This window comes from Trachymyrmex septentrionalis, unplaced genomic scaffold (genome assembly GCF_001594115.1).
Source record: "Trachymyrmex septentrionalis isolate Tsep2-gDNA-1 unplaced genomic scaffold, Tsep1.0 scaffold88, whole genome shotgun sequence".
Taxonomy (NCBI): domain Eukaryota; kingdom Metazoa; phylum Arthropoda; class Insecta; order Hymenoptera; family Formicidae; genus Trachymyrmex; species Trachymyrmex septentrionalis.
The window spans coordinates 95,749-105,730 of NW_017306070.1; the positions used below are offsets into that span (position 1 = coordinate 95,749).

At 34.4% G+C, this 9,982-nt stretch overlaps 1 protein-coding gene across 1 annotated transcript in view; it reads right to left on the bottom strand.

Moving 5' to 3' along the window:
- LOC108755527 (SLIT-ROBO Rho GTPase-activating protein 1-like) overlaps positions 1-7,542 on the bottom strand; it is a 69,609-nt gene extending 62,067 nt beyond the window's left edge. The window contains exon 1 of the mRNA XM_018498580.1: positions 7,149-7,542. Within this exon, the coding sequence (XP_018354082.1) occupies positions 7,149-7,227 (79 nt within the window). The 5' untranslated portion in view covers positions 7,228-7,542. The remainder of the gene's footprint in view (positions 1-7,148) is intronic.
- Positions 7,543-9,982: the final 2,440 nt, after the last annotated feature.

Consider the following 9,982-nt stretch of genomic DNA (forward strand, 5'->3'; position numbering starts at 1 on the left):
AACACAATTGATGAGATTGAGCCGAGCATTCAAGGAAAAACGCGCCCACTACTACTCCAGACACGACAAAGTTATTCTTCTGCATGATAATGCTCGTCCACATGTTGCGGCGCCGGTCAAAACCTACTTGGAAACACTCAATTGGGAAATTTTACCCCACCCGCTGTATTCACCAGACATTGCTCCTTCTGATTACTACCTGTTTCGATCGATGGCGCATGGCCTGTCTGAGCAACACTTCACATCATATGAAGATACCAAAAATTGGGTTGATTCGTGAATAGCTTCAAAAGATGAAGCGTTTTTCCGACGCGGTATCCGTATGCTGCCAGAAAGATGGGAAAAAGTAGTGGCTAGCGATAGACAATACTTGGAATAAAACATTAGGTACCGTTCTTTCACAATAAATGCCCAATTTTTTATAAAAAACGGCGGAAACTTATTTATACTCCTAATAATATTGATATGAATATTTTGAAATTAACATCAATATTTTATAAAGTTAAAATCTTTCATACGGGAAATATGTGTTTTATATATATTTTTGTATAAAATATAATATTTTAAATAAGTATGATATGCTCTTTATATAAATGAAGTTTATTATTTTTAAAAGTAAATATTTACTCTTTTTAATACAATATTTGTGATAATTAAAAAAAAAAGTTTAAGTATTAAAATACTTATTTTATTTTACACAATACTTTTTTTCTTTGCGTAAATCTCTATTTAAATGTTGACAAATTTTTGCCTTAAAAAATTGAATAATTTAAAGGGATTTCTGGGCCTCTATCGTAGCATAATTCCTTAAATTATTCAATTTTTTACTTGTACATATAGGATGTATTAAAAGTTTGAAAACGGTCGAATATCTTGAAAGCAAAGCATTTTTGAGAAAAACGGCTAAACCTCTTCAATGTTGTTCAGGATCATGTCCTGAATGTTGTTGAAATGGGAATATAATGATATTCTTACAAAATTTTTAAATTCATGAGATGATGAAAAATGTTAATAAAAATTATAAATAAATGGAAAATAATTGTATTTATATAAAAATAATAAATTAAAAATAACTCATCTATAGAACAATTTAAGATCTTTAAAATCGGTCTTTAAAATTTTTTTGTACGACTAATGGTTTCGACGATATAATAATTTGAATGTTTGCATGAGTAACGGTTTTTTTTATGAATTTCTGCAACTTACAAGCGTGAATAACTTTATAAAAAAAATCTCTATTTTTTTTCCGTGAAACACGTGTCTCATATTTTTATCTGTAGAATATGTTAGCAAATTAAAAAAAAAAATAATAAAATGACAATGTTTCAAAGGTGCCCGATATGACGCAAAATGCCTCATAGATTGTAAGTATACACTAATAAATAAAGTCATTTTAAAAAGAAAACATGTAAAATATTAACTTACTTTTAATGGTACAAATTCAGTTGTATTAATTTTTGCCCTTGTTTTTTTTATGATCCTGCCAGCTTAAATATTAAACTAGCAGCGCCATTGTTTTCTTGGAATTCACATAATATGGAATTGTTTTTGATAGTGCAAAATAATATAAATTCAATCATATAGATTTCTGATATATTTTTTTTTGTTTTGAATTGGTCCTGCCAGCTCAATATTAAGTACCGTCACGATATTTTTCAAAATGGCATACGGTATAAAATTATCATTAATGGTACAATTTAGTACAAAATGAATACTAAAAATATACTACCGATAGGTTCGATTTGGTCCTGCTAGCTTTATAAAGCTCAATTAAAACGCGCTTCATGTAATATTTTAGCCGTAGTTTGAACATAAAAAAATTTATGTACGATGTAAGTACAGATCAAGTTTAGTTATGCTGGTTTTTTTTCCAAAAAATAATATTTCCGTATAAAATCTTTTTGGGATTTTTTTCTTATATTGTTGGAAAGGCTCGTACAAAGCCTCGAATTTTGAAAATTGGTTTTTGAAAAATTACAATAAATGAAATTACATGCGCCCCAACTACACTGCAGCACATATCGGGTCAGATATCAGAACAAATTTTTATTTTACCTTAAAAAAAAAAATTATCGTATGAGTCTTCAGGTGATTTTCCTGATTATGAATATCACAATTAGAACGCTATTCATGTAATGATTACAAACATATTTTAGCCATAATTTCAGCATAAAGAAATTCGTCTCCTACAGACGAGGTCTCTATAGTCTATACTGTGAGGATTTTGTATACCGTGCGGAAGGCGCATAATCAGCGATGCGTACACACAACTGACTGGATAACGAGATCGATATTATGGCAGACGGTGGCCGTTCTACGTGCGCCGCCTTGTGCACACACAAACAATGCACGCACGCACGCACGCACTCACAATAAAAGATGTCGATGTATACGAAAAGGTATCGCAGCGGCAGCGATGATTTACATAAAGTACACGCGCACGTTCTATTACTATATAAATTACTATTACTATATACTATATAAAAGATTGAGATTGCATAGTGCATTCAAGCGAATATATACGGATCATACACTATTGATGCAATAGTATATGCTTTGTGTGACGTTTTATGATTGAATACGCTCTGTGACTTTAATCTTTTACACAATTTCAAAATTTCCACTTGTCCAAATTTAACTTGTCCAAATTACTCCGCTGTATCCTATCATATTCAACAGATGTACATACAAATATTTTTCTATGAGATAAAGAACAAGTTTTAACTCTTAAATTTTTTTACTGTAGTAATAGAATTTATTATAGTAGTATTAGCAGTTATTGTTCGGCGTAATACTATGTAACATGATTTGCATTAAGTGAATAATATTTACAATAAGGCACTATTTTTAGGTATAGACACACAGTGTCGAAATAAACCGTGAATATCAACGTCTACACGAGACTTCACTTTCTTCCTCCTCCTCCTCCTCCTGTTTTTCTGCACACGCATGTTGGTACACACATGTGAGTGTGGACAGCGTGCCTGCGTGTTTGCACGCACGTTATGTATGTGTGTTATGCTTACCAGTACAATGCGCAATGGTAAGAGCCAGATCTGTAGGCCGGGAAGTGTTGGTTTTATCTCATCAAAAAGATCGAAAGATTCGAAAGATCCCAGGTAACGGAAAGGCCTCGTGAACGACCAATAATACAATGAATTCATCGTTGAATCTATATATCTTCGAAAGTACGACGCGTATAATTTGTAATATCTTACTACGTTCAAAACTTGTTTAAAATTTCTCACTATCTTTCTGACTGCGATCATTCTCCTCTGCATAAAAAAAAAAATACACAATAACTTCGTAAAATTATTTTCTAAAAACTAAACAAGAAAATTGTTCAACTGATAAATAATTTGATTCTAAATCAATTGCCTGTCATATTTTTATTTCACACAAAAGAATTTTTTGTTTCTTTACTTGATTTTATGTTCCTCTGTAGGTAGTGTTCTTCGCTTTACGTTACTTTTGCGAAACTGCGATTTTGCTATAAACTACTTCCAGTGCAACATTAATGGATATTTCATAATGAAGTCATGAGGAATATCTGCACAAAATCTGCACAATGCGTTGCTGCGTGAAATCTTATGTTGTCATTGTCTTTTGTAGGAATTAAACTGACCCCCTACACCAATGCGCAATTAGAAAGTCCTGACAAATTAATATTTCTGTGAAAAAGGCTCTTTGCGTGAAATTTTAATAAAATTGTCCTCTTACCCTATGAAGAAAATAATTTTATCTTTTCCACGTAGTAGAAAGATACTGATGTTAGGCCGAGAACTTTTCGAATAATCTTCGTATAAGTAGAATTTTTAACCAGTCTTTGAATGTTGCTTTTACATTTCGTAGATATTTCGAAATATATTCCAGAATACTATTAATTATTTTTATAAATATGTACATCGATCGTAACAGCCGTTATTGAGATCCGATAATCTCGCGTAAAGGAGCACGGCAGTGTCTCGCGCCATGTCTTAGCATCGAGACGTTACCGTGTCTCCAGATTATCCTCCTCTTTTCTCTTCTGCGAAAATGATGTATATATGCATTTCTAAACTTGCAACTGTGACAATAATAATGGTTAATAATATACTGATGAAAAAGTGAGATTGATATGATGGACAAGTCCATCGATAGATCAAGATGGAGAAAAAAAGCATCAAATCTTGCGAGTTTTCAATTTTTCAAATTAAATATTCAGCTGCAATAATTAAGCGGAAAACTCAATCTCTTCGGTCGATTTGTAATTTTAATTCTTGAAAGATAATTTACATGATTCAATATATAAATTAGCTTAAGTCTCAATACACTCTAAGTGAAAAATCTACATTATCATAATCTCTCTAGAATTAATTTATTCAGGAGAGCAAATTTTGCGATCACAGATGTAACCGCAAATACCATACATTATACTCGGAATGTCCGATCTCCCGAGCCGAGTTTGAATCAACATATGATCCGAGAACGATTCGACTAGGTGTGCCTGCTGCACATTTTGCAGCCTTCGATATGGAACAACCGACACATTCCAATAGTACTGCAAGTATCTGTTATACTTGATCACCTCTCACCATGTTCTACCGGTGACAATAACAACATGTTCACGATACTAATAATTGCAATTTCTTTACAATTCAAATTATGCGCGCGTACTTTTTATTTCGCTCTTCCATACTAACAAAATGTATAATAAAGAAAAATATGCAAAAAAATTGAATGTATGGAATGCCAACTTGACGTTTTTCGCGAAACAAACAAAAGTTGGTTGCTTTACATTTACACGACCGAAACAAAGAAACTAATGAACGCATCTGTCTGAAATTTTAACAGCAGCCCCGTGCAAGATCAAATTTATCTAAAATTATAGCGGTTTAATATAATATGTGTGGTCATTTTTACTGATGTTAGGCCGAGAACTTTTCGAATAATTTTTATAAGTAGAATTTTTAACCAGTTTGAATGTTGCTTTTACATTTCGTAAATATTTCGAAATATTCCAGAATACTATTAATTATTTTTATAAATATTTCAAGAATATTTATAGCGCTAGTTGTAAACCGTCACATTTCATATAATGACTAAACGTATCACGAGCAAAGAGTTTGCGTTAAATTTCGCCAAAAACTTGGCAATTCTTGTTCTGAAATAATCGGTGAAATTCATAAAGTTTATAGAAACAAATCTATGGGTAATAAACAGATTAAAGAATCAGTCGGAGCAGTGTCGCTGTTTTCTTTGGGTAGAAAGACATTGTTCATTATGAATACGATTCGAAAGGCCAGACGATAAACAAGGAGTGTTACCTAGAAGTTCTAAAGCGGTTACGTGATGCAGTGAGAAGAAAACGGTCTAAGTTGTAGAAAAGTGGTGACTGGATATTCATCACGACAAAAAGCACCTACTCATTCATTGCATTCTTGTCCATAATAATTCCTGGTGAAACACATCATGTAATTTCGTCAACCTCCAGTACAGTCGTGAGACGTAGCTCCCTACAACTTCTAGCTTCCCCAAAGTAAAAAAGATTTTAAAAGGAAAAAAAATTGAAGACATAAAACGAAATACGACGAGGCAGCTGTTGGCTATTCCGAAAGCCAGAAAGATTTTAAGGAATGCTTTCGAAAGTGGAAGGGTCATAAGAAGAAAATTATGGTTTCCAAAGAGAAGTACTTTGAAGAGGATATTATATAGTTATTGATTAAAATTAATCTTTTTCCTGCTACACAAGTCGGATACTTTCCGGAGAGACAGACTTCATACACACATAATACAATACAACTTAATCCATTAATTTCTCTAGCCATAAATCAGTATAAAAAGTCAAGTATAAAAATTGATAGCGTCATTGTAGCAATAAAAAACGTTTCAAGGAATAATTTTTTACTGTAAAAAAAGTTATAGATTACTTTTTTATTTTTCTCATATCTCATTTCAGTCAGTTTCAATAATAATACAATAGAAAGAAATAACGACAAATATAAATGCGACCAAATGTTTGATTTTGTTGTGTAAGTGCTTTCATTTCCTGTAAAATTAACAAATCGAATTTTTTGTCTTTCGTTTAATTTTTGTTATATCTATTTCAACAGCCTTGGTAGCATCTTCTTTCACGTACCTGTATATTTTGTAATCTAATATTTTGTAATCTAAAACACAGCCGATTACAATCGCAATCAGGGGGTCGATTGTATATCTTGAAACTAGTAGGTTTACGTTCAAATTACAAAAATGTACAAATTCATTAGGTAATAACAAATGAAATTATAAATATCCTAGTAAATATTTGCTCATTTTTATAATTTTCACCTTATTTCGAGATATACAATCGACTTCCAAAATCGAATACTTAAAGAAAATTATATAGTAGGGTACCTTGCATCTTACCTTGGTTCTATATTACGTTATAGCAAGTCGATCGTAGGCTTGTTGCAATAGTTAATTTGATCTTACCCTGGTTCTACGTTAAACCGGAACAATTGAAAAGTACAGGTAACAGGGAATAACAGATTTCAACTTGACATCGACACCGTGTATATCAAAAGTACTTTGTTCGCAAATCGGTCGCAAGTGTAATTTTAAAATTGACGCTTCAGATTGGCCGCAATCGCGATCGACACGTAGAATCAAAGTTATAGTTTCGAATTCAACTCAACGTAGGATCGCAAAGGTTAAACGTTGCTGGATAATTTTGTAAAAAAAAAAAAAAAAAAAGAAAAAATCACAGGCATGAGCCTTACTTTGTATTATTCCGATATTGAACAACTTTGTACACACTGATATGTATCCTTTTTTCACAATAATGTAATACTTTCAAAGTGCGACGAGTGTTTCAATACGGTTTCAACAATATTCAAGATCGATTTAAATATAAAAGAACAATTCTTTTGTGTCTCTTTTATAACAAGATTTACCGCGTCTCGAAAATTCGTCAATATTTGAGAAAAGCTGCAATACCCTATGACTACTCTCGCGAAAGCGTTATAGCTATTTAATACGGTAATGTGGATCGATTATTGGAAAATGTTTATTTCAGGAAAGCTGATAAGAGGGAACCTATTGAAATTCACATCTCGCACATACTTAATAAGTATAGGCATAATAAAATCGCAAAAAAAAAAAAAGAGGTGAGTTGAAAGAAAGCTCACTGTTGAAGACGAGTAGCTTCCGCGTGGAACCAAGCCGCTTGATGGGTGACTTGACGCCGTCGATCTCCTCCTCGTCCATGATCCCGCGCGCGCCGGCGACGGCAATGTGCGGACCTTGATTTCCTCGGCCTCGGGCTTTCTCTTTCTCTTTCTCTTTCTCACGGGCAAACGGCCAAACGCGTCCGCTCGCGTGCACCGTACGCACTCACACGCACTTGTGTAGCTTATATACAACAATACGACACGACGCTACACTACGCGACGCAATGTACATACATAACGCGCGCACGCTGCCAGTTGCGTGTTCTTTCTATTGCCGCGCGCGAACGACAAACGGAAGCCAAACTGAAGGTAGACGTGAAACGCGCGCGCGCGCGCGCGCGTGAGAGAGAGAGAGAGACTCGCTACGTTCAGAGTTCAGAGTGTTCTCCCGAGCGCGAGCACACGACTCACACGAGGCGCTCCTCCACACAACCGTGCCTCCACCGTGCCTGTGCGTCGGAACCGGTTTACGGTGAACGGCCGATCTGTCAGCCGGCCGTTAAATAGGAGAAAAGAGCCGAGTAAAATGCGACCGTTTTCGTATGGATGTATATGGAATCCGATTCTTCGAACGTGCACTCGCGAGTCGCGTTTATTCGCCGCGGTTAACTCGCTCGCGTAGCGCTGCGCGAGCAATCGGCGAGAACGGCGGAGCGGAACCGATTACCGATCTGTGATTACTCCGAAGCCGCGAGTTAGCCGAGCCTGTAGCTACTTAGCTACTTGGCTACTTAGCTACTTAGCTAGGCAGCTGGCAGCTGGCAGCCTAACAGGCGCCCGATCGAGACGTTACGCTCAATTCAACTGACTGAGGTGACTGAGGTCGATCGCGATGAGGCACAGGCACGCCAAGTACGTTACTTGAACGGCTACTCGCCGCGTAATGTCTGCCTGTCGGTGTCGGTTCGCCGCCTTGGCTGTCCTCGAGGCGGTCGCGGCGTGGATATTCTTGGACGACGAACATATATTAAAGTCAACTTCGAAAGCTCTCCACCACTGCCGCCACCGCACCGGTGCCTGCCGCTCGAACGACATCGTCGTGCTCGGATAGAACGCGAGTCGCGTCTCGCTCTCGTTGCCTGGCAACCAATAAAAAATAATTGCTCCGCTCGAGCGACTCGAGTGACCAATAGAATCACTGGCGCCATCCTTTGAAGAACATCGTACCAAACCGTGAGCATGCGATTGTAGAAAATTCATTTCATAGTCATGGAACTATCTTTACTATATCGGTATTAAAATTAGTATTCGTAGTCGGTTCTTATCATAAGATCGTCTCAAGTAATGTCTTAAGATGTTAATACAGCCCTCTGATTGGTTTATAACATCTTAAAATTGTACTTTCTTCCTAGCCCAGAAGATTGAAGCAATATTGCTGCAATGTTGCAATATTGTAGATTGCAAAGATATTATAGAAATGTAAATTAACAATACGCCTGCAAGATGTCAGGTATTATGCCTGTAATATTCCAGAAACATTGCAAAGCTCTAATTCTTTAATTATGTTACTATAATAATAATATAAAAATATAATTTTTTATAATATTTATGTAGTACAGTCTTTTAGTTTAACAGTAGTTTTATGATATATAATAATTAATATAATTCATTTTTATATTCAAATAAAACATTTATTAATCTATTATTTAATAGCCATTTTTCATTAGTTAAGTTTTATATTTATTTTAAATATGAAATCAAAAGATTGTATAATATCAAGTTTGAATAAATTAACGCATCATTATCGGATAAGACAATAAGCAATTAAATGCTGAAAATGATTTATCGAAATATTAATTATGCGATCGATGATGTATTTATGCCTGATGTGAACGCAAGAATAAACCAATGTCCAAACTTTATTGATTAAATTTCATACTATCATTTTTTAATCGATTTCAATTGACTCGGAGTGGCTCCGAATTAAAAAGAATCATTGCGATTAACTTAACCCATGATTACCAAGCGACTGTATTATTATGTTAATGTGGATAATATTTGTAGTTTGTTTGAGACACACACACACAAACATGCTTTATTCTTACGAATAAATTTATCCTTCAGAATTAATACTACATTTATTGGAATATTTTATGGTTATCACAAAAAAAATTACTTTTGGGAAGCACATATCATTAGAAATGCGATTTGTAGAAAAATTAAAATTAGTGAGATATATGTGCAGAAAATAAATTTCATTTTAGAGTCTTCGTAAAAAATTTATCCAAATACATTATTGCAATATTGCTGGAACGTTCATTGCCATATAACAAAAAGCGAACATCTAAACGTTGTTGGAATCTTGCAGCAATGATTTAGCAGCAACGTTTCGCAACCATTATACAATATTGCGATGTTTCAGTGAAATTATTCTGCAATGTTTTTGCAATCTTTCTGTGCTGTATGGGTTACGATCTTAAATTAAATATAAGATTCGACTATGAATACGACCTAAGATCGCGCGGAGTTTATTATTTGAGATGAATCTGTCACATGTTTGTTACCGACAAGATATCCTTGTCATTTGAGAACGAATCTAATGTCAGAAATGGCCGAATGTGTAGAAAAATGAAGATGGAATCGTTAATAATTATCCATAAATAAAAAATATTCATATCATGGCTAAGTCAAATTCAGATTTCTGGTTTCTTTTGTTTTTTAGTGTATCAATTATAATCATATTCTTGCCACATTGATTAGATAACATAGTTTACATACACGCCCACACGCGCACACGCAAGCACAGGGTGTCAGGTAAAGACCAATTAGAAAAAAAATATATATATATATAT